Source organism: Mucor mucedo (assembly GCF_025094135.1).
Source record: "Mucor mucedo strain NRRL 3635 chromosome Unknown EV154scaffold_237, whole genome shotgun sequence".
NCBI lineage: Eukaryota > Fungi > Mucoromycota > Mucoromycetes > Mucorales > Mucoraceae > Mucor > Mucor mucedo.
Genome location: NW_026252521.1, coordinates 1 through 22206, shown reverse-complemented (window position 1 = coordinate 22206; position 22206 = coordinate 1). Strand labels below are relative to the sequence as shown.

General features: G+C 37.1%; 8 protein-coding genes across 8 annotated transcripts; 4 read left to right on the top strand and 4 right to left on the bottom strand.

The window, feature by feature from the left end:
• Window positions 1-483: 483 nt before the first annotated feature.
• Window positions 484-1601, bottom strand: EV154DRAFT_531950 (uncharacterized protein). The gene is made up of 3 exons (XM_051603858.1): window positions 1273-1601; window positions 1031-1213; window positions 484-972 (listed from the first exon to the last, which is right to left on the bottom strand). Exons 1-3 carry the CDS (start codon window positions 1343-1345, stop codon window positions 641-643), a joined length of 588 nt encoding a protein of 195 aa, XP_051450628.1. The 5' UTR covers window positions 1346-1601; the 3' UTR covers window positions 484-640.
• Window positions 1602-1764: 163 nt separating this feature from the next.
• EV154DRAFT_488291 (uncharacterized protein) lies at window positions 1765-2246 on the top strand (the record flags this gene model as incomplete). Its single annotated transcript, XM_051599086.1, has 2 exons — window positions 1765-2187; window positions 2229-2246. 2 exons carry the CDS (start codon window positions 1765-1767, stop codon window positions 2244-2246), a joined length of 441 nt encoding a protein of 146 aa, XP_051450627.1.
• A 7589-nt stretch (window positions 2247-9835) lies between these two features.
• Window positions 9836-10558, top strand: EV154DRAFT_531940 (uncharacterized protein). Its single transcript, XM_051603857.1, has 4 exons — window positions 9836-9965; window positions 10041-10109; window positions 10169-10284; window positions 10339-10558. The coding sequence occupies exons 1-4, from the start codon at window positions 9905-9907 to the stop codon at window positions 10504-10506; spliced, it is 414 nt and encodes a 137-aa protein (XP_051450626.1). The 5' UTR covers window positions 9836-9904; the 3' UTR covers window positions 10507-10558.
• A 464-nt stretch (window positions 10559-11022) lies between these two features.
• On the top strand, window positions 11023-12385 carry EV154DRAFT_142217 (putative methyltransferase-domain-containing protein). Its single transcript, XM_051594066.1, has 3 exons — window positions 11023-11513; window positions 11572-11719; window positions 11775-12385. The coding sequence occupies exons 1-3, from the start codon at window positions 11159-11161 to the stop codon at window positions 12289-12291; spliced, it is 1020 nt and encodes a 339-aa protein (XP_051450625.1). The 5' UTR covers window positions 11023-11158; the 3' UTR covers window positions 12292-12385.
• Window positions 12386-12839: 454 nt separating this feature from the next.
• On the top strand, window positions 12840-13109 carry EV154DRAFT_393401 (Myc-type, basic helix-loop-helix domain-containing protein; the record flags this gene model as incomplete). Its single annotated transcript, XM_051595139.1, has 1 exon — window positions 12840-13109. A coding segment is annotated over one exon (270 nt), but the record flags the coding sequence as incomplete, so codon positions are not given.
• EV154DRAFT_142117 (uncharacterized protein) lies at window positions 13070-14163 on the bottom strand. The gene has a single exon (XM_051594065.1). The coding sequence runs from the start codon at window positions 14027-14029 to the stop codon at window positions 13367-13369; it is 663 nt and encodes a 220-aa protein (XP_051450623.1). The 5' UTR covers window positions 14030-14163; the 3' UTR covers window positions 13070-13366.
• A 2777-nt stretch (window positions 14164-16940) lies between these two features.
• EV154DRAFT_531933 (uncharacterized protein) lies at window positions 16941-21174 on the bottom strand. Its single transcript, XM_051603856.1, has 3 exons — window positions 19479-21174; window positions 18115-19425; window positions 16941-18054 (listed from the first exon to the last, which is right to left on the bottom strand). Exons 1-3 carry the CDS (start codon window positions 21087-21089, stop codon window positions 17032-17034), a joined length of 3945 nt encoding a protein of 1314 aa, XP_051450622.1. The 5' UTR covers window positions 21090-21174; the 3' UTR covers window positions 16941-17031.
• A 334-nt stretch (window positions 21175-21508) lies between these two features.
• Window positions 21509-22206, bottom strand: EV154DRAFT_432353 (Metalloenzyme, LuxS/M16 peptidase-like protein; the record flags this gene model as incomplete). Its single annotated transcript, XM_051596667.1, has 1 exon — window positions 21509-22206. A coding segment is annotated over one exon (698 nt), but the record flags the coding sequence as incomplete, so codon positions are not given.

Here is a 22206-nt window from a genome sequence, read left to right as displayed (position 1 = left end):
TGGAAGTACTACTTGGTGTATTATATGTGGCTCTACTTGGTGTATTATATGTGGAGGTACTACTTGGTGTATTATATGTGGCTCTACTTGGTGTATTATCTGTCGAGCTTGTGCTGAATCGATTTGACAAGGTGTCGTTAGTTCTATGAGGGGGCACTGGGTTTGGGTTTGAAGTATATTCGTTGGGAGAATGAAACTCATTACTTGTGCTGGAATTGCGTTCACTTATGGGAGGTGTTGGTGGTAGGTTTGAGGGTGAGGTTGAATCTAGAGAAATGTCAGTCCATGAGACTATTTTATATAAAATACTACATACCTAGCACAACCGGTTTAAATATTTTGGTGTGTTTTGTAGTAACAACGGGGAGTATGGAGTCATTAAACCAGGAGACACATTGGTCATAATTACTCGAGGTTGTTTTGTTGGTTGATTTTTTCCTCATGCTTAAATGAAAATGTATGTAAAGAGACACAAAAAAAAAATCTGTTGGCAAACAAACCTATTAATTTTTTATTGAAAACGCGCCTTAAAAAATGGGTTTAGGAAACGCGCGCTTCTTTCCTTTTCTAGGAAATTCGCGATACTGAGCGAAAGGGGGGGGGGGTGTCTAAATGTAAGTGTATAAATATAAATCTAAATCTATATGGTAGTTGTTTGTATGATTGTAGGGTGAGCCAATTTCAATGCCTGCAAAGATTCTTGGTTGAGGTGTGATAAGTAAGCATTCCAGATGATACCAAATCCACTATTGACGATTGGACGATAATGTAGCGGAATCAAGGCAAAAGTAAATAAACTGACAAAGGGCCAATAACGATATGAATTCATCAAACCATTATAATAACTCTCATGAAACTTCTCTTGGATTTCCGGAATAGTTCTACCTTCTAATAAGGAAATGCCACCCATAAAGACTGCCAAAATAGCGGGTGAAAACAATGTTTGGTCCACAATGACACGGGTACCGGTAGCTGCCCATCATTGGTTAGTGTGACTGAACCCTTTCTTAATTCATTTATTTATTTTTACCTGCCCAGCGGTTCTTAATTGTGATAGTTCTGTTGATAAAACCAAACCAGCTTCCCATGACAGGTCCGCCGATACAAACACCGTACACAGTCGTTCGAAGTGACCGGGCAATGTCATGGTTTTCCCAACCTTTTCTTTCAATTGCTTGCTGAGAGATTATGTCACCCAAAGTCATCATGAAGGCTACATGGCAATAAATATATGAGTACACCTTTAAAAAAGAAAAAGGAAGAATCATTTACATGACTGCATGGCAAATGTGCGAATGGGTCTTTCTAATATATTGTATTGATACTTTTGCAGCAATGTACTCATGTTAAAAAAAGATAACAAAAAAGGGGTAAAAGTTAAAAAGCGAGGATAAAAGTTTTTACAGGTGTTGTATCGCAGATGTATTGAATCATAGAAACAATAGAAATCCAATATTAGATCTCAGTAGACAGACTGGAGATCGTAATCATGGAAAGATTGTTATGAACGAATAAGAATACATGGATAAACATTTATTCAATTCAAATGGATAAACGATTGAATAGTAAATCCCGATTGGATCTACTATTAGTTTAGACACAGCTTCGTAAAAGTATAAATACAAGCTCATTCAACTCTTAATAAAAGGTTATCTTTACTTTGATTATTTTAAAGACCCATTTTGATATCTACGATATTTCATTTTTTTTAATCTACATACAAATTTATCCTTTATTTTTTTTATAAAAATTTTTTCATTCGCTATGTCTTCCAACAACAACACTGGTTCTCCCAACTCTGGTTCTTCCAACGCTAAGATTAACTCCAACTTGGGTACTGCTGCTAGCCGCTACGCTACTCCTGAGGTTAATCATTCCAATGGTGAATCCCCCAAGGCCAAGTCCACTACTTCTGATGAAGTAACTAAGGTCCAGGTATCTCGTAAGGGCAAGGAGAAGGCCAGGGACAGTGTAAGTCACAGGGGAGATGAGGGAAAAGCCACTGCTAGTGGTAGAGTTTCAAACTCTTTTTTGGAATCGGTAGATTCAAGTGGCGATTCCAGCTGCGAACCACTCGATGATATTAGTGATATCGAGGGGGATAACATGGATATTGATCCATTGGATATGTCTGATTTAGAGGAATCCACGTTTATTAAGACTTCATTAGTATCTTACCGAATTGAAGTAGGTAAGTTGACTAAGGAGTTGACTTTGGCAATTGGCAGGAACGAGAACCCTGCTAAGATTGGGACCTTGCAGAAGGAATTAGACCGTGCGTCTAAGGCCTTAGAGATCCTAATTCGATCGGAGAAGTTGATGGACTCTGCGGAGCCATCTACCCCTAAGGTTACCCATGCCTTCGTACCTCCGCAATTACCAATTACCTTCCAATGGCGCGGTATGATTGTTAATCGCCGTGAGTATAAGTATCGTGAGCAACATCCTAGTGACTGCTTCAAACGTTTTGAAGGCATTTTGAAGTCGCATGGCATGAGCTTGGACCTTAATTGGAAACGTCTTTTACCTGAGTGTTTAGTGAACAAGGAGATGTTCCAGTTGTTGACTACCTTTTTGAAGGATCAGTATGCTGACCATACATACGATCGCTTCAAGCGTGTGTTCATTGGCCATTTCGGTCGCAACGAACAGGACGAGAAGGTAGCAGCTGCGAACAAGTTGCTTTCCATGGACATGAGTCGTTATGGATCCTTGGAACTTTATACTGAGAAGTTCAATAAGTATCGTGCTTTATCAGGATTGACGGATGAAACCATGTTGGTAGCCAGATACCTGAATGGCCTTATGAGTGCTCTCCGTAAGGATATCAATAAGTGTCTTATTGCTTCGGGTGATGCAGCTCGTTCTTTGGAACAAATTATCACGATTGCTCGTCGTTTAGTGTTATCAGAACACTACGAGAATATTACCATGAAGCGTAATAAGCGTGATGAGAGTAGGGATGAGGACTCGAAGAGCAAGAAGGCTCGTAACGTTCGTAAATGCAAGAACCATCCAAATGCTACGGATCACTTTACCCGTGATTGCCGTATTCCTAAGAAAGGCAAGAAGGGTGATGCTAAGCCACCTGGTGTATGCTGGAGATGCTTGAAGGCTCCTTTCCCTGGTGATCACAAGTGTGTACCTGCCAGCAAGAAGAATGACAAGACTCATCGTAAGCAGTCGAAGAAGCACGATGAGGAGTCCGATAGTGAATCGGGGGAATCGAACAACAGCGATTCCATGGATACAGATGAAGAAGACGAAGCTGATAAGAAGTTTGCCAGCATGTCGATGGCTTCCATCAATAAAGGTAAGAAACCTATAGTTGAAAGTGACTTTGCAATTGCACCATCAGATTTACTAACCAACAAATTTATTTATGTTCCTATTAGAGTAAATGATGTGAAGTGCTGGGCGTTCGTTGATTCTGGCAGTAATTTTTCTATTATGTCAACACGATTAAATAAATTTTTAAATTTACCCATAAAGTCATGTTTCAAAAATAAGAGTACTATTAAGTTAGGGGAGAGTAAATCCGAAGTGAATCGTATAGGAATTACTAAAGATCCTGTAAAGCTTTTTTATAATAATATTACTCTTTATTCGAAAATGGAAATTTTAGATGTGAGAGAAGATGTGGATATAGTAATCGGTACAGATACCATGTATCAGTTAAAGATCAACATCACAGGCATTGTTTTAGACTGGGATTCGAATGATAATCATTGTTTACCACCACTAATTGATCCCAATGCTAATGCTCCTAATGATTCTCCATTTGGTACTGAACAAGAAAGGGAATTAGTGAAAGCGCAATTAAAGCCGATCATTGAAGCAAATATCGCTATTGATCCTGCGTCACATTGTACACTACCTAATTCACATATCAGTATTCCTACACGTCCAGATTATAAGTATGGTTATAGACGTCAGTTCCCTATTGATGAGGCTTATAAGAGTGTGGTAGATGAACAAATTAAAACTTGGTTGGCTAATAGAGTCATAGAACCTAGTCCTCCCAATACGGCATATAATTCACCGATCTTCATTATTAAGCGTAAGAATCCCATTACAGGGGAGTACGATGGTAAAAAGACTCGTGCTATCTTAGATATTCGTATGACTAATGCTGCGTTAATAAAATCTAAGTTGGATCGATTTCAATTACCTCGTATAAGTGATATGCATTTAGAGATGGGAAACTCACAAATATTTACAATTATTGATCTATCAAATTGCTTCCACAGTTTTAAGATCAAGAAAGGTATTCATAGGCAAGTAACTAGTTTCACATACAATGGTCAGCAGTATATGTTCCGAAAAGCTCCATTTGGCCTTACTCATGTATCATCATTTGTAAGTAGATGTTTAACTACTTTATTTGCGGATTTAAAATACGTTTGCACATTCGTGGATGATATAACAATTCATACCAAGGCAGATATCCATTATCATGCAGAATGTGTCAGTGAGGTGTTACAAAGACTCACTAAGGCAAACTTAAAAATCAACCCTGATAAACTCCAATTATGTCAAACGAAGATCTATATTCTGGGATTTGTATTATCTGCTAATTATGGTTTAGTTGTGGATCACAGGAAAGTGAGTAATGTCTTGGATTGGCCACCAATTACTTCCGGTAAACAGCTGGCATCATTCCTCGGATTGACAAACTACTTTCGATCGCATATTCCTAATTACAGTTTCCTATCCGCATGTCTTGATAAGTTGAAGAATAAACCTAATCTGAAAGAACTTTGGTCTAAAGAGCATGATGATGCTGTGAAAAAGTTAAAATTAGCGTTAGTATCTTCGGCAGTGTTAAGTGTTCCAGATCCTGATTACCCTTTCTGTGTTGTAACTGATAGTTCAGCATATGGTTACGGTGCGGCACTTTACCAAGTCATTAATAAAGAGGTCAAGTACATCGGGTTCATTGCTAGAACCATTAGCGATGTAGAAAGACGTTGGGGAAGTTTTCGCAGAGAATTAGCTGCAGTCGTATTCGCCTTTACCAAATTCAAACAATGGTTGAGAGGTAGAAAGTTCCACTTATTTGTTGATAATAAGAGTATTCTATATATTCATTCGAAAGAGAAGGTTAATTTAGCAGTTGAGAACTGGTATGAGTCAATTTATGAAATGGACTTTGATATTACCTTTTGTGCTGGTATCAAAAATATTTTAGCAGATAAGCTTTCAAGATTATTTATTCCTCATGATGATGAGAAAAATAATAGTAAAGTAATCTTTAAAAAATTTAAACATGCCAAAACAAGCGATGAGAAGAAAAAGAGTACACAGAAAGGATTAGCACCCTTGTCTGAGCTGAAACATATCACTGAGAATGAGGGAGAACCGTCACTTAATTTATCTGATATTGTACCACATATAGAACAAAACGATACAGATCTGGTTTTACAGGCTATTACTAGAAGCGCTAGTAAGAATAGAGCCGATAATGACTTGAGTAGTATTCCAGTAGTAAACCGCAAAGAGAATAAGGTTACTAAAGCGAAGCTTCAACGAGTAGTTGACACTATCCAGGAACAGAATAACGTCAATGAAGGGTTACTCAAGAAATTCACACAAAAGGAAATTTTGGCTAGTGATTTCATTATTCCAGAATCTTCTGAGGAAAGAGAAGATATTTTAATTAAGACCCACTTATTAGGGCATTATGGCGTGACAGCAATGGAAAAGTCCATTCATAATGATAACATGAATTGGCCAGGTCTAAGAAAAGATATCTTAAGAACTGTAGCATCGTGTAAAAGATGTAGGTTATTTAATAGAGGTCAAACAGTATACCACCCACCTACAAGTATCTTGCCCGATGGAGTGATGGATCATGTAGTCATGGATCTAGGAACGCTCAATATAACTTCACCTAGAGGAAATAATTTTATCCTTGTGATGGTAGATTTATTCTCTCGATTTACCATGTTAAGTGCTATACCTGATAAGCGTGCAACTACCATTGCGAAGCAACTTGTTCAGAACTTTTCTATTCTTGGATATAGTAAAATCATCAGCCATGATAGAGGCCTTGAATTTCACAATTCCTTAATTGACAGTTTAGTTAAACAATGTGGTATTGACCACAGGTTGTCTTCACCCTATAACCCATTAGGCAACGCTGCTAATGAGTCATTTGTTGGTATCACAAAACGCACACTTGTTAAAGTATTGGAAGGAAAGGAAGAAGACTGGGATCTTTTCCTACCTTCAGTGCAGTATGTCATGAATAATAAGTATTCTAGACAGCATAAGGCACGTCCTTTCGAAGTCATGTTTAATAGACAAGCTAATAAGTTTGTAGACTATCGTAATGTTACACCAGTATTGCATGATAGCGATTATATCAGTGCAGAATACATCCTCGAAAAGATGAAGGAAATCAATAGTATTGTGATTCCTGCTTTGAGGGGGGAAATGGCTGACCAACAGAAGAAGGATAATGAATATTTCATGAAGAAACATAGAATCAACCATGAATCATATCCTATTGGTACAGAAGTCATGATAAAGAATATGAATAAGAGTTCCAAGACTCAACCATATTATGAAGGGCCATTCACAGTTGCTAATATAGTCAGACCAGGACTATATGTATTAAAAGATACAACTGGTGAATTATATCCTAGAAATGTACCAACATCACATATTAAAAGAATTAATAGTGAAAAGGTATTAGGAGATGAAGAACATTTTGAAGTCTTAAGCATTATAGATCACAGAGGTGATAATGCATCCAATTATGAATATCTTGTCAGATGGAAAGATTATGGTGCGGAACACGACAGTTGGTTACCATCAGATAATCTTGATTCTAATGACGCAATTAAAACATATTGGAAAAGAAGAAATGTAGATCAAGCCCACATTGATCAGATTCAGTTAATTGGCAAAAACAAGCAAGATGTCGTTAAGCAACGTAAAACCAAGAGAAGGTCAAAGACATCCATAACTGAAAGAGATAACAAGAGATCCAAGAACTAGGTTCTGCTATCAGTGTATCTTTTCTCTTATTATGCAGTAAGAGTTTTTATTGACTCAGATAGTTAAGGTTCACAATTCATGCATTAGTATTTTTTTATTTTTCTTTTTTCTTTTTTCTTTTTTTTTTTTTCAAGTCTTATCAAGATCTCAAATCAAACCAAATCAAACTGCAAAGTGTCTACTCTAAACTCTAATGGTCTGTGCTCTATACGTATCTCTCGGAAAGTCCCTATTTACAAGATAGACAAGCCTTAACTTAATCCAATTGTTTCCATGTTTGGTCGGGGATAATGTTGTATCGCAGATGTATTGAATCATAGAAACAATAGAAATCCAATATTAGATCTCAGTAGACAGACTGGAGATCGTAATCATGGAAAGATTGTTATGAACGAATAAGAATACATGGATAAACATTTATTCAATTCAAATGGATAAACGATTGAATAGTAAATCCCGATTGGATCTACTATTAGTTTAGACACAGCTTCGTAAAAGTATAAATACAAGCTCATTCAACTCTTAATAAAAGGTTATCTTTACTTTGATTATTTTAAAGACCCATTTTGATATCTACGATATTTCAACAGGTCTTTATAAAGTGCGATCAGGGAAGTACAAGTGGCTCTATCATCTTTTTGTGTGGGGTAGTCAGCGGATGTGAACCCTTTCTTATCACACTGCAATTACAGCAACATGTACTTGGGCATATTACTGCTTTCCTTATCTCTTTTCATGCATTTGATTCCAAGCTGCCAAGATTTTTTTTTTCTGGATACTAAACTACATGTATATTTCATTTTTTATCCCTATAGTAGAAAGGAGGTGGAAAGATCTCCATAAAAGAAATAGCCTACAGAAAACTGCTTTTTGTCTAAACAGATGAAAAAGATGATCTTGAAATGTGAGACATCCTTTGTCCTTTTATGGGAAATACACCTGATTTTCAATCAATTGCGAAATTAGTCTGTAAAACTTCGCCACGACTGGTGTTCTACCATTCCAATTGTCCTAAATTCTTTATTAATCAGTCTATCGAATACCGCTATTATCCCTGTCTAACTCTCTATACAAGCAAGAAAGCCTATGTGCTTGTACGTCCAATAAAACGGAAGCATTTTTAATGGAAAGGGGTGGAGAGGGCTTTCAAAAAAAATATAAGCGGAGCATGGCAAAGGGGAGGAGTAACAATCATGCACCTGAAACAAATGGAGCAAATCGCTTTCTTTACCTCGTTTACCAATGGTCAATAAATCCAATGCATGGGTATCATTCGAAAATCGGGTATTGCATATATATGCGTGTGCATGTTTTGCCAAGGCATTTGTAGACAGCATATTTGGAAACGCAAGAATAATATTAAAGTCAAATTTTTAAAAAAAAAAAAAACTATTTGCTAACACCATTTACTTATGTAGTCGTTCATTCTGGCATAAGCTCTTATTTCAGCCTACAAATAAGGCTCGAACACTTTTTTGATTAAATCATCCTGACATAAACCAGTTCTTGTTTATCAGTCTATAAATAAGACTCATTCACACACTTTTTGTACTCTTATTTTCCTTAACATACTACTATTTTTTTTTTTTTTTTTTTTGATTGAAAGTAATCAATATGGTGAAAAGGTTAGTTTTTAATGACTTTTGATTTTGATTTTTCAAGAAGCACTAAATTATCAGTTCTTTTTTTTAAAAAAAAAACAGAAAAAGTCACGCTGCAATCCTTGCCATATTGCAGCTACGGCTAGTCCTTGCTATAGGATGTTGATCTCCTAGGTTCGGTTCTTGGGTTTGGAACTCACTGGACTGACGGCCGTAACCATACGAAGGTTAACTAGTTTTAAATGGATCTTTATTTTATTTGTCTAGACACTTTTTATGGTAATGATTACTGTAACAAGATGGATATGCCTGGTGCAGGAACTACTCTCGTCTGTGTCATGCACTTCGAAACGTTTTTGAAAAAGGAAGTGTCACTTACCGAGCTACCAGTACTTACTTAGAAGCCTCACTAAAGAATGGATACGAAATCATAGGATATGCTCGAAAATCATTAGCAGGTGAAATTCTATGATTTCAAATTTAAAAGAACGATCTTTTGCCACCAGAATCTTTCTTTCCTCTTGTAGCTGGGCCTCTACACCACTTCAATCGTGTGATTTACAACCTGGCTTTCGGTAAATTGAGACTGGAAGCACAGCATCTCACAATCGAACCTGTCATGGGGTTTAATTTTGTACATAGCGCGGGATTACTTGTTGTGTGACATGGTATATTATAAGCAGGCTTCAGGGGCAACCCATCCCCGACATCAACCAGCAAGTAGTTTTATAGGGAAAAAACCCTTTAACATAAGTGCTTATTATTGTGTACTTCAACGTTAGCATGCATTCCTATGGCTTTGACTAAATAAATACCATACACATGTCTTGGTGACTGAGATTTAAAACGCATTAAATCTGTTATGTACTAAAAAACCAGTTGTAAGCCAGGTATCTTTTCGATGTCGTACTGACAACATTTCGTTTCTCATAAGGGAAACTATAACAACAGCATGGTAACAACATGACAACGGTGAAGGGCTAATTACTTTTGCTTAATGCATAGAGCTGAGTGAATAAGAATCAAAGAATAAGACATTATCTTATCGGTGTCTCCTAGTGACAAAGGAAACATAAGGATGCTATGTATGAACCATAAAGTAGAGGGTAGAGAGTGACCCTTTTTTTTTTGGGCAAGTGGCGCAAACCATGTATGTGTCGATCAAAAAAGCTCAGACAATGTACAGTTGAAGTGGAGTAGTCACAAAAGTGCGATTAAAGGATCACACACCATAGTTTTATCTATTTTTTTTTCTTTCTGCAAACAATCATAATAATAAAGAAATACATACATATATAATGGAGATTTCAAGTGGACCATTTTTTACGACATCAACTGGCCTTATTGATAGTATTGATAGTAAGTACACTTATAGTTTTGGGTGTATAAGATTTTGGAGGAATTCACGCGTGTAGATTAACAGAGCTGTTGTAGAGAAACTTATGGTTGTATTGAGAGATGGACGTAAATTAATTGGAACATTGAGGTCTTTTGATCAATTCGGTAGGTTTGTTTGATAGAGTCTTTGTTCAAATGGTGTGTGTTGACAGTGTCCCGAATAGCCAATTTAGTTTTACAAGACACGATCGAAAGAATCTATGTTGGCAACTGCTATGGTGATATCAACCGAGGTATCTTTTTAATCCGGGGAGAGAATGTTGTTCTTCTTGGAGAGATTGTAAGTGATTATATTAGAAGAAAGATTTTGATGGCTAAAAACAACATATATAAGGATTTGGAAAAGGAAGAACAAATCAATTTAAGGCAGGTACCTGTTGAAGAGATTTTAGTGGCACAACGTGAAGAAATTGAGGCCAAAGAAAAGGTGGAAAAGATCAAGAGTAAAATATTACATGATCAAGGCTTCTGTGTTGATTCTGCACAAAACGATTTGTATTAATAGATTTGGTTTATCTCTCTCTCTCTCTTTTTTTTATTTTTTTTTTTTTTTTGTCGTTTCCCCCCTCTCTCTCTCTTTACATAAAAATCAGAAAAACACTATTATTTCAAAAAGAAGAAAATCGAACGTTTTTATTTATATATATTATGCTGTGTCTCCTCCTTTACCGCCAAAGAGTCTGCCTGTTTTTCGAATGATTTGGTCAACAAGGCCAGCCAGAGCAGCTAAAGGAACCAAGAAAATGCCACAGCAGTTGCCGTTATTAACGTTAGATTGCTCAGCTGGAGAAGTGAAAGGTTCTTGTGTTGGATGTTCGGGATCTGTGTACTTGGACATTGTGATGAGTGGAAAGGAAAGAGAAGAAGAAAACTTTTTTTAAAAAAGAAAGAGAAAACGAGGGGATGGTACAACCACAGCGCACGTCACTATCAGTTACAGAATTCGAGCTGCATATCCTTTTTGGCAGATGACACTTTACCTGTGAATACTTTTTAAGAAGCTCTCTATACGCGAACCATCATCCTAAATCTTTCATTGGTTACCAGTGTGCAACACCAATCATCAAAAAGAAGCATTCAAATACCGCCTTTCAAATGAAAAAGATTTTCTCTCTCTTTTTATTTTTTCTTTTTCTCTTTTATAAACAAAAAGGATGGAGGGTCTGTTAGAAAGAATTGAGGAATTGTCCAGCATGGCTAAATCCAGCGGCAAAAAGGGAGGCGAAAAGACTCGAGATTACATTGATTCATTGTTGGATGTTTTAGACTCTTTAATTCTATTATCAGCCGATAGATTTATGACATTGGGGGATAGTAATGCCAATGATATCGACGACGAGACCTATGCACAATATATTGTCCATCCACAAGACATTATTCAGGCCAAAAGCTACAGTGGTTCTTTACTATTAAAGATTATTTCGACCGAAATGATGTTTAATGACGATCACGATGATGAACGCATGGAAAGAGCCTCCAGGCTCTTGGCCCATATGTCTGGTAGAGGAGGTAAAGTAATTAAACTGGCAAGGAGGATTTTTTTATATTTATTTATTTTAAAATTAAGCTGCGGGATCTATTACACGCACGTGGCATATTCCGTACCTGAATCAAGATGGTGTACGTAACGAATTACGAGTGCCTCTTCATGAGCCATGTTACGTTGGCAACGATCTCGGTTTCAAAACTTGGGGTGCGGCTCCCATGATGGCCAAGTAAGAGATGTGGTTTTATTTATTAAGTAATACTCATATATTTATTCCCTCGCAGAAAACTGCTGCAGCAGAATCTGATACCTAATCTCTCGCAAAGTGTCGTTTTGGAGCTTGGTACAGGCACTGGCATGGTGGGTTTAATATGTGACCATTTGGGCGCGGCCGAAATTCACGTTACAGATTATCACCCGCGTGTCCTTGAAAATGTAGCACACAATGTCAAACTGAATGGTTCCAAGGCAAAAGTCTCCATGTTGGATTTTATCAAGGTCTCCAAAGACGAAGCACCTGAATGGAAAGACCAAAAGTTTGACATTGTGATTGCTAGTGATTTGTTGTACGAAATGGAACATGCCGATCATTTGCCGGTGGCTATTGAAAAGCTAATGAAGAATGACTTTTACTTCATGATTCCACTGCGTTCAACGCATTGGGAAGAAGTGCATCACTTTGAAGAAAAAATGAAGTCGCTGGGTTTGATATGTCGAAAGACAGAAGACAGTGAAAGAGAGGAAGAAGAAGGCCTGGTGCAATTTAGATACTATGAATATACCAGATTATTAAACCCGTGATTTTCTTATGTGTATCACATTACAACGTCATAGTGTATATAATATATATTTTCTTTTTCTATTTACTCATCTCTTTTTTCTTCATTACAAAAATAAAATAAATGTATACTTCCATTCCAAAAGGTGTTACTCCTATTATCACAAGTTCAGCCGCATCTGATAGGCTCGCACAGACAGACGCAGGTGAATTTAAATAGTCTTTTTCTTCATTTTATTTCATTGTTTTTCTTTTTTATCTTTTATTAAAATTTACAACAGATAATAATATGAATTATGAGACAACCCCCACACCCTACAAACCCAGCACCAGTCGGAAAGACAATACGATATATTATGGTGGGCAACAGGACGAATCCTGGGTGACGAACGCATCAACACCATCCACCGTCGAGTCAACTTCATTTGTTAATAATAACAGGCCATCTGATTCAAATAATCTGTCTCCCATAGATGATGAGATGCAGCAAAGACAGTAAGTCCATAAAAATATTTATGCATTGTAATCAGGACGAGGGGAACACGTGAAAATAAAAGCTCATCTCCTTTTTAGTATGCAACAGTTGTTTGATAAAAAACGAAGAAGAAGAGAGTCACATAATGCAGTTGAACGTAGAAGAAGAGACAATATCAATGATCGTATATTCGAACTATCCACACTTTTACCCGAAAGGGATGCCAGTAAAAACAACAAAGGTACAATTCTAAGGAAATCAGTAGATCATATTCGATTATTACATGAAAAGGTCAATCAATATCAACAAAGGGTGCAAGAGCTTGAAAATATGTTGGACATGTACCGAATAAGATGGGGTGATCAAAATAACACAAGTACCGCTGTTACTGCGAATAATACCACTACAACTCCAACTAATAACAATCAATCTTTGGATTTATCTGCAATACAGCCACATTTACATCAACACCATCCACCACCACATCATCATCCTCATCATCACCATCATCCACAACATTTCACTCGAGATAATTAATCCCCTTTATATATTTCTCCCCCCACTCCTTTCTCCCATAGTGTATTAAACTTTTTTTTTTCTATTTTTTTTCTATTATTTTTCTATTATTTTTCTTTAATATTGTTGTGTTGGATAGTTTTTATAACACCAAAAACATTGTGATGCAAATCTCTTCCTACAATGTAATCTGCAATAAATCCAGGCACATATCCTCCGCCCGAACCTTGCGAAATACAGATCCATTCCACCGTGCCATCCTCTAATTCTTCCACGGCTTCCCATGACTGGTATTTGCCACGCACGTATCCTTTTCGGGGTTTCATATTAGGGTAATCTACCGGTTGACTCACCACCATAAATCGACGACCTGTCTCGCGTGTGGCTATTAATTGGATGAATTCACGGCTATACGAGAGCATAGGGGTCTGAAAGCCGAGCCAATAAATTTCTGATTCTGCTGTCGATTTGCCTAGGAAGACGGCCTCTTCCAATGAATTGGTATATTTGGGTTGATTCATTGCATGGTTGACAAAGAGGAGTTCCCGTAGTTGATCGTAGGTTATATCTTTGTGAAGACTACATCGTTGATAATATTTGTGGGAATCTTTGGGTAATTTGATACAGCGTGTTAGTACGATGTCGTTGGTATATTTCAGGGGCCAATTTCGAGATTCTTTTACTAATTGGTGGCCTTTTTCAAACAGGGATTCAACAATGCTGCTTGCCTTGCTAGGATCCTGTAATTGTGCCTGTGATATAGGTGTCATTGACTGTCGAAAAAAAAAAGAAATGAAGAAAAAAAAAGCACAGAAATTAAAAAATCATCTAGTTTAAACTGTTACATTCACACGTGTTCTAAAATGGCATTGTGCTAATTTTTGGGAATTTTTTAATTTTCTTCGGGATGGTTACACCCCCCCCCCAATGTTTTTAATTACTGCTTTTTCATTTGTTTTATATATGTGCATCTTATGTAAAATCCAAGTTACAATGACATTTAATGATGTTTTTTGAATATATGCACCGTATGTCATTTAAATATATGCACCGTATGTCATGATCTATCAAAAAATAATCATATTTCGTTTAATCTGATTTAAAACACTTTCTGGGGCTGGTGGACATCAGTTGACTATTGGTCAAGGTATACAATTATTTTTAACTCCTCTGAGAATTAATAAAGATGTGTGATACGGCCCTTCTGTAGGGAGAGTAGCACAGCCTAAATATCATGCAGCAGTTTTTATATTATAACTTTGTGTGCGTCTGCATGTTTGTAAAAAGCAAAAGAAAAAATTAAATACATAAAATAGATCGTCATTCGAATGTTTTTTTTAAAAAAAAAAACGAGGCTAATTTAAAGATCGTGCTATTTTAAAAAACAGAGCAACCCGAATTGATGGTAGTACGAGGTACCATAGTAATCGGCGGCTTCATATTTAGTCGACATGCATGTCTTAGTTTCTAGAATTAGGCGGGGAAATAAATCACACACAGAAAAAAGCACATCATTGACTTCAACTCTGCTAGTTAATTGGTCTCACGGACCTTTTGATAGAATTGCACATGACCGCTTGTCATTTCCATAAGTATACTGTTCGCCTAATAAAGTCCGGATTTTCCCTTTTGTAGATGCCGAGAATTACAGGTTGATCAATAGAGACTTTAGGGGATTAAGGCTGTTCTCAAGCAAAAAAATTTGACACCCCCCTCCATAAGGAAATTATAACCTTAAAATTTCATATTCCTCAGCCAAAAAACGTTGAAAATTTCTACTAACCATTTAAAAAGTTAATCCACCCTCAGAGGGTGGATTAATTCTCAAAATAGTATAGCGTACTATCTTACTTTTTGGCAGAGAATTATAAAAATGTAAGGTTATAATTGCCTTATGGAGGGGGTATCAAATTTTTCCAAAAAGAGGGGTTTACAATTTTTTTGCTTGAGAACAGCCTAATTTACACTGGACTAAAAAGTAAATTATACTGTTTGGAAATCAGATTAGTGTTTTTTTCCACCATTTTTTACACTATTAGTGTAAACGCTTTCACTAATCTGTCCTTAAAATAAGCCAATCGCTTCTGTCAATATCCCATATTTTAAAGACCAACTTTTTAAAATTCATGTTATTGGCCTTCTACTAGTCTGTATTAGGACAGTGATAAAAGTCACTGTGAATGTTGTAGTGTAACGCTTAGTGAAAATCTGAGTCCCCTAAACTCTCTAATAGTAGGTTTAATATATTTAGTGGTCTTGATAGTAAAAAGAGTCTCACATTGGATTGCCGTTATCACTAAGAATATGAATATTCCCTTATCCATGTAATTATTCCTGTTGCGTATGTTTCCCATTGATGAAGGGATCTGTAATAAGGTCCAAGATACCGATCTGCTGGTATTTTTTTCTTCCTGGCACGTGTGCATTTCTCCCCAACTTCTTGCCAAAAACCCGAATTTCACAAGTTAGTGTTACTGCTGTTTGTACCAGGTAACACACCCTACATACCGCGCTGAGATTCGTACTACGTATCAATCACAAGAGCTTAGTCTTAATTAGTACGATTAAACTGCTTTATTTGGGTATAAACTTCAGTTTATTATTATTATCATCATCAGGGTATCCATGCACAAAGAACGATCCAAGTCTTTATGACTAAACGAAATCTATCTTCAAGCGCATTAAGGCATTGTGAATAGTGGTTACGGCAATGAATAAGCGATAGCATTCCTCACAAGGTCGCCGTTCGGCTCCTCGATTTGTGGTCCGCGTGATATTTTTGGAGTTGCCTAACAATTTAATCTTGTTATTGACATGTATCCTGCTACATATATAACTAATTGTATTCTGGTACATCAGCATGCTACTTTAATGTCTACAATCCAATAATTCGAATCAGAAAGAGAATGTCCCCCGACCGAACAAACTGTCATCCAATCAAAAATAGAATTTTATCTTTTGAAATAAGTTGTCGTCAAATGCAGCATGGCATTCACTTGGGTCAAAAATGGTGGAACTCGATTCGACTTGGACTGTTGGTCATTAGTACAAAGTAGTCATCGTTCGATCTAGACTGTCAATATTTTCCGGGTATACATGTATTCAACACTCTGTGCATTGTATCATTCTGAAAGTACTGCTCAGTGTCAGTAGTGCATACGTTAATAATGATCGTGAGCGAAATACTGCTAGATTGGGCTTTATTATGTTGTCCGTTTTGTCTTCGTTCATTAGAAAGATATACTCCATTTGGTGTATGATCACTCCGTTCGTCTTTCCCCAATTAGTTTTTATTTGAGATGATCTTCTTGTTTAATTGTAAACTACTAATCTTTGCTTCAGTTTTTATCTCCTCCTCTTCCTCTTCCTGTAAGTCTTCTCTCTCATAGATGTCTTTTTTGGCATCTTCCCAATTGCATTTATCCTCCAAATTTGGCATGTCTGTTCAGATAAGTTATGTTTTGGGACTTGCATCTACGAGATTATCTATTTGATTAATATGTTTTTTTGTTTAGCATCACCCAATTTTTAATGGGGTACAAGACCGTAAAAGCTTCTCTAAATTTTTAGCATGTTTTAGTATCTGCTCAAAAAAAAAGGAATCCATTATAATCAATCCTTTTATGAGAGAGAGAAAAATGGGTGGGCAGGTTTCATTTATGATGAGAAACAAGAACTGGATTATGTCAAAATTAGATAATTGTTTATTTATGATTGTTTGTTTTTTTGTTGTTTGTTTCAGAATATATCAAGGGAAATTGCTTATGTAATCTCAGTCTCTGGAATCTGGTGGGAGGTACATCACACGGTTAAGTTTCTCCACTACAATATCTTCGTCAAAAGTAGAGCTTTGATCTGCAAACTTCTGCTGGTGCATATGACGTGGGTGGTTTGACTCAAAAAATTCTTGCTCGTAATCATCTGCATACCCAAAATCACTAATGAATCCTGGATCATCCATGCTGTAGACATCGGGGGATGAAGGCCCGTCAGCGTAAGCCTGATCGGCTTGCGGGTATTGATAGTATGAACCTGGATACTCCATACTTGGTGTGATAGGAGACTGTAGCATTTGATTGCTATCATATGAATGAGGCTTACCTAATATCCCTTCATCCATATGACTGTTGATATTTCGCGATAAGTACATCCGAGAATCACCATTCTGGTAATAACTGCTGTGATTATTAAAAGGGTTTGAAGCTAGCACCGATCTTCTAATGTTCTGCTGATAGTGGGCATCACTCCCCCTTCTTGACGAAACTGAATTACAAATACTGCTATTAGTACTACTAGTGGTACTGGCGTTACTGCTACTCAAATTTCTTCTTGGGCGGGGTAGTACACCTACAGCACTAAGATTTGTACCACTAAATGATCTCCCAGTCTGTTGCAGACGCACCTGTGCCATTGATAGTTCATCTGTCGCATTTTGAGACTGTAACTGAAATTCTCTATTACGGTAATTTTGTTCCTCATATTCCTTGACGTTTTTTCTGACAACAACGGCGATAGCATGCATGACGCCTTCCAAGTTTTTGAGGGAGGCTTCACAGATACGACGTTCTTGAATGATCATTTCGAGCTCATGTCTTTTCATTTTCTTGCTATCACTGGCGGTTGTATGAATAAGAAAAAATTGAGACTCGTTCTCGGAAATAATCAAATCTTCAATTCGGAATGTTAAGTGTTGAAGTTGGAAACGTATGTCCTTCCGTGGAATAGGCAGGTAAATGATTTGTGTAGCATTCTCTTCAATGGCTGTTTTGAGTTTACGATATCCTTCAATGGAAATCTAAATAATATTAAAGATTAACACATTTTTTCTTATATCTTCTAGGAACACTCTTATTACATGATTCTCATCAAGACAAATGGATTGCAATGTACGGTTGGTGTTTAACACACGAGCCAAAGCTAATGCTCCTTCGTCTCCAAATCTTAGACCGGATAAATCAATGTGGCGGAGACAGCTGTTGTGGCGAAGACCGTGAAGCGCTTGAATAATGGCTTTACAAATAACTGATTTGAATTGACTTTTCTTGAAAAATGGAGAAAGGGGCTCTATGGTATGTTGGAGATTAAGTTTAAGCTCTGTCATTACCCGGTTTCTTTCAAAGAAAGACGTCAAAATACGCACCGTGTCTTCTGAAATTTCATCCGTATCTCTCATGCTGATATCTGATAAATCTAAATGAGAAATTGTCTGGTTGTCTCTTAAACAGTCGATCCACTCCCGTAATGTAGAGTCATCCCATTCAATACGCGCAAGTGAGAGAGACTTCGGGCCTTCGCCCTGTAAAATGGATGAATAGAGAGTCGGCAAGTGCATTACCTCCTTCATAATTGGATTACGCTCTAGATTAAGATGCATGTCACGGTTGCGAGATAAGCTTATACTTTGTAAGATATGATGAACATTTTTGCCGTTCAGGTTACAATCACCCAGATGAAGTGCTTCAATGCTTTGAAAAGACGGTGATTGAATCCATTGGCATAGTCGATTTACAATATCACCATTCATTCTGGATCCACCCAAATCTAGTTCTTGAAGATGACTGCTTTCTAACTGAAAATTATAATCCATTCCCAATAAATTATATCCTCGCATACGTAGTACGCGTAACCTCCTAAATGAGTGTATCATCTTTTGTACCAAATCGGGGTGAATAGCAATTCCATTACTGCTTGACAAATCCAAACAAATTATCTGATCCGGATTCTTCTCGTATAATGTCTTTAATACCAATTCGATTAGATCTTTTTCAAGACCACAGTCATTCAGATCAAGCTCCTTGATAGATTTTTTGTGCTCTTTAATACCCTTGGTCAATTTTCTGAGATCGGTTTCTGCCATTTTGTTCTCTCCAAGACGAATGCGACTAATATTTGTCTTCCCAGAAGACATGACAGTACCGATAATAGAAAGAGCAGTATGTCGACGTATTGGTTGCTGGGTATCAGCTATAGGATTTCCAATGGAGCAATTAGAAAGATCCAGCTTTCGTAATAAGCTCAGGTTGGTCAAGAGGTCGTAGATTTCATTGGAAAGGATATTATCGCCTCTTAAAGTTGTATTTTCGGTCCAGCCTTGGTTTGTTTGGATCCGCCAAGATTCTAAACAATGAAGTGTATGATTTGCAAAGCATACCTCAACAAAAATATTCTAACATACAAATCAATTAGAAGCTGTATAATCAGGTTAATGATAGGACTTACGTTGACTTGCAGCGTCCTAAAAATACACAATAGCTCGTATTTTTGATAAGGAGAAGAAAAAGAACTGATTTCGCTGGGTGGCAACAGTGTAAAGACTTTTAATTTTGAGGCACCATCTAAGGAATAATTCAAACGGGATTTGTTGAGATTCATGGCAGCTGTAAACGCTCTGAGTGTGGTACTAAATCGATGCATTTCTTCATCATCATGTCCTGTAACTTCATCCTCAGGATCCACAGGTATTTGAAAGGGAATTATTTTTGTATTCTTAATTCGGGGTGGAACATGCGATGTAAATAAACTAGAATGGGGAAAAATTGAATCCACGGCACGCTGAAGATTTTGTATGATTTCTTCACAGAATGATGAAGCAAACACTAACTGGCGATTGTTTTTGTCTACTTGTTTAACCTCGAGAACAATTGTGTCATCTTTATCTTCGTATTTTATGGATGTGATTGATAACAAACCAAATCGATCGCGTTCTACCATCTTAAGATATTCATCATCGATGATACTCACGGGTAAGAAGTAAAAACTGAATTTACCAATAGCAAAGATCATGGGTAAAAACACCTCCTTAGCCGTATCGCTACCTGCTTTATATCGTTTCTCTTTAAACACCACCTTGTAAGTCTTGATTTGTTCAGATTTTGGAAAATGGTCGCTTTGTTTTGTTAAGCGATCGATGACATTGTTTCTCTCCAGAGGCGAAAGACTTGTAATACGAGGGTGATGGATTTTCACCGATTGTCGGAGCGCTTGAATCCATTGGCGACATTCTTTTTGTGTATCTACTGTCAGTATATGGTGAAGCGCCTGATTTGACTGCGGGTGAAAGTATTCGATTCGAAACGCGGTTTGTATCGTTGCTACTATAGCATGCACAGCATAGATGTGACTCAGTTTTAGGAAAATACGGTCTTTATCCAATGTCTTGTTATCTAAGCTTTGGTCAGCCAAATCAAAAAAATTAATCTCGGATCTCGCTTTTTGAGAGTTTTTATACAAGAGAATGAAGTTATCAGTCAAAACAAAATGGCACTTCTTGGTCTTGTTTAAAATCCCCTTGTCAGGTTTGTAAATAGCGTCACCAGCATAAATAACCGTGAAGGATTCCTCGGTTTCCAATAGCAACATTTTGGTTTTTTGTATCATATCTGGCGTAGGTGGAAAAACTAAGTCGTTGGTACTAGTGGATAAGTATGGGTCGATTTTTCCGCCAGGGATGGTTTCATCAACATAAGAATTTTTTGTATCCACTTGGTCATCCCTATAAGATGAAGCTACTCTGTAAGCACTCGATGGATAAAGACGAGGTGAAGTTGCATTATTGTATTTATAATACTCGGCAGATGAGAAAGAAGGAATGTCGGGTAAAGTTTGCTGATATCGACGGTCGTTATCGCTTGTTGACGAAGAATAATATGATGGGGGCCGACTGTATTCACTATAGGAAGACATCGTATTATTGGGTTGTTGACTCGCTGGAACTATTGATAATCCTCTTACAAAAGATGAGGAGGAGGAAGAGGATACTGTCAGACTACTTTTATTAGATCTTGAAGAGTATGAAGATGAACGAGGTAGATAGGTTGTATTTCGCGACATATATTAGATGAGAAAGACGGAAATGAGTTTTATAAACAAAACTTTATTGATATACAAAAAAAGAAAAGAAAGGACTGTGTCATGATGTATATCAGCACAGACGAAAAACTTTAATCCAATGAAATAATTAATAAAGTTGCATTTGCTGTTTTCATGTCTTTCGTATTGCTCAGCCTGGATTTTAGACGATTGATTCTAACCAATAATATTCGTCATCCGACGCATGTTTTTGTCAGTTTATGTGCTTTGATTACACGTGGGGAAATCTTAAAAATCAGTAAGTTCTTTCTGTTGCATCCATGCTTTTTATTTTTATTAAAGCAAGTTAAGAAGCTTAACAGCATGAGGTGGTATAATTGGTTGATTAAATTCTAAATACAATTTTATTTTAAATGAAAAGGCGATAAAGTGTACAACACTTAAAGGCTATTGAAGTCAGGCATATTATCAACGGCACCGATACCAACAACAGCAGCATCACCACTCAGGTACTCTCTAGCAACGCGTCTCACGTCATCGACAGTGACCTTAGCGACCAACTGTTCGACCTCCTTTGGTGACATACGATCACCTGAAGTCAGCAATTGTCTACCAATATCTTCAGCGATAGGAGTACTACCGTCTAAACTTAATAATAAACCAGCTTTTAATTGTTGTTTAGCACGTTGAACTTCCTCGTCGGTGACAGATGTAGATAAACGACTCCATTCTTTCTTTGTTGAAGCCAATAAATCGCCAATACGTTCCTTATTCTCGGTGATCAAATAAATACCCCAGAGTCCAGTGTCCTTGTATGAAGTGTTGAATGACATGAACGAGTTGGCAAGTTGATTGTTGTGTAAAACAGAAGATAATCTTGAATCCAAATGTCCTGTAGCACCTAAAGAACGGTCCCAAGAACCAATGATGGATTGCATGACTAAAAGAGGGAAGTAATCAGGAGATGTCCAACTAGCACCCTCCACAGCCACAGCGATATGAGCTTGGTGGGCATTAGAATCTCTCACTCTGAAATCAGCTCCAGTAAAAACAGCCTTCTTCATGGCAAATTTACTGGTAGAAGCATCTAATTTGTTGGGCAAACGACCAAAATGATTCTCGGCAAGATGAACAAGAG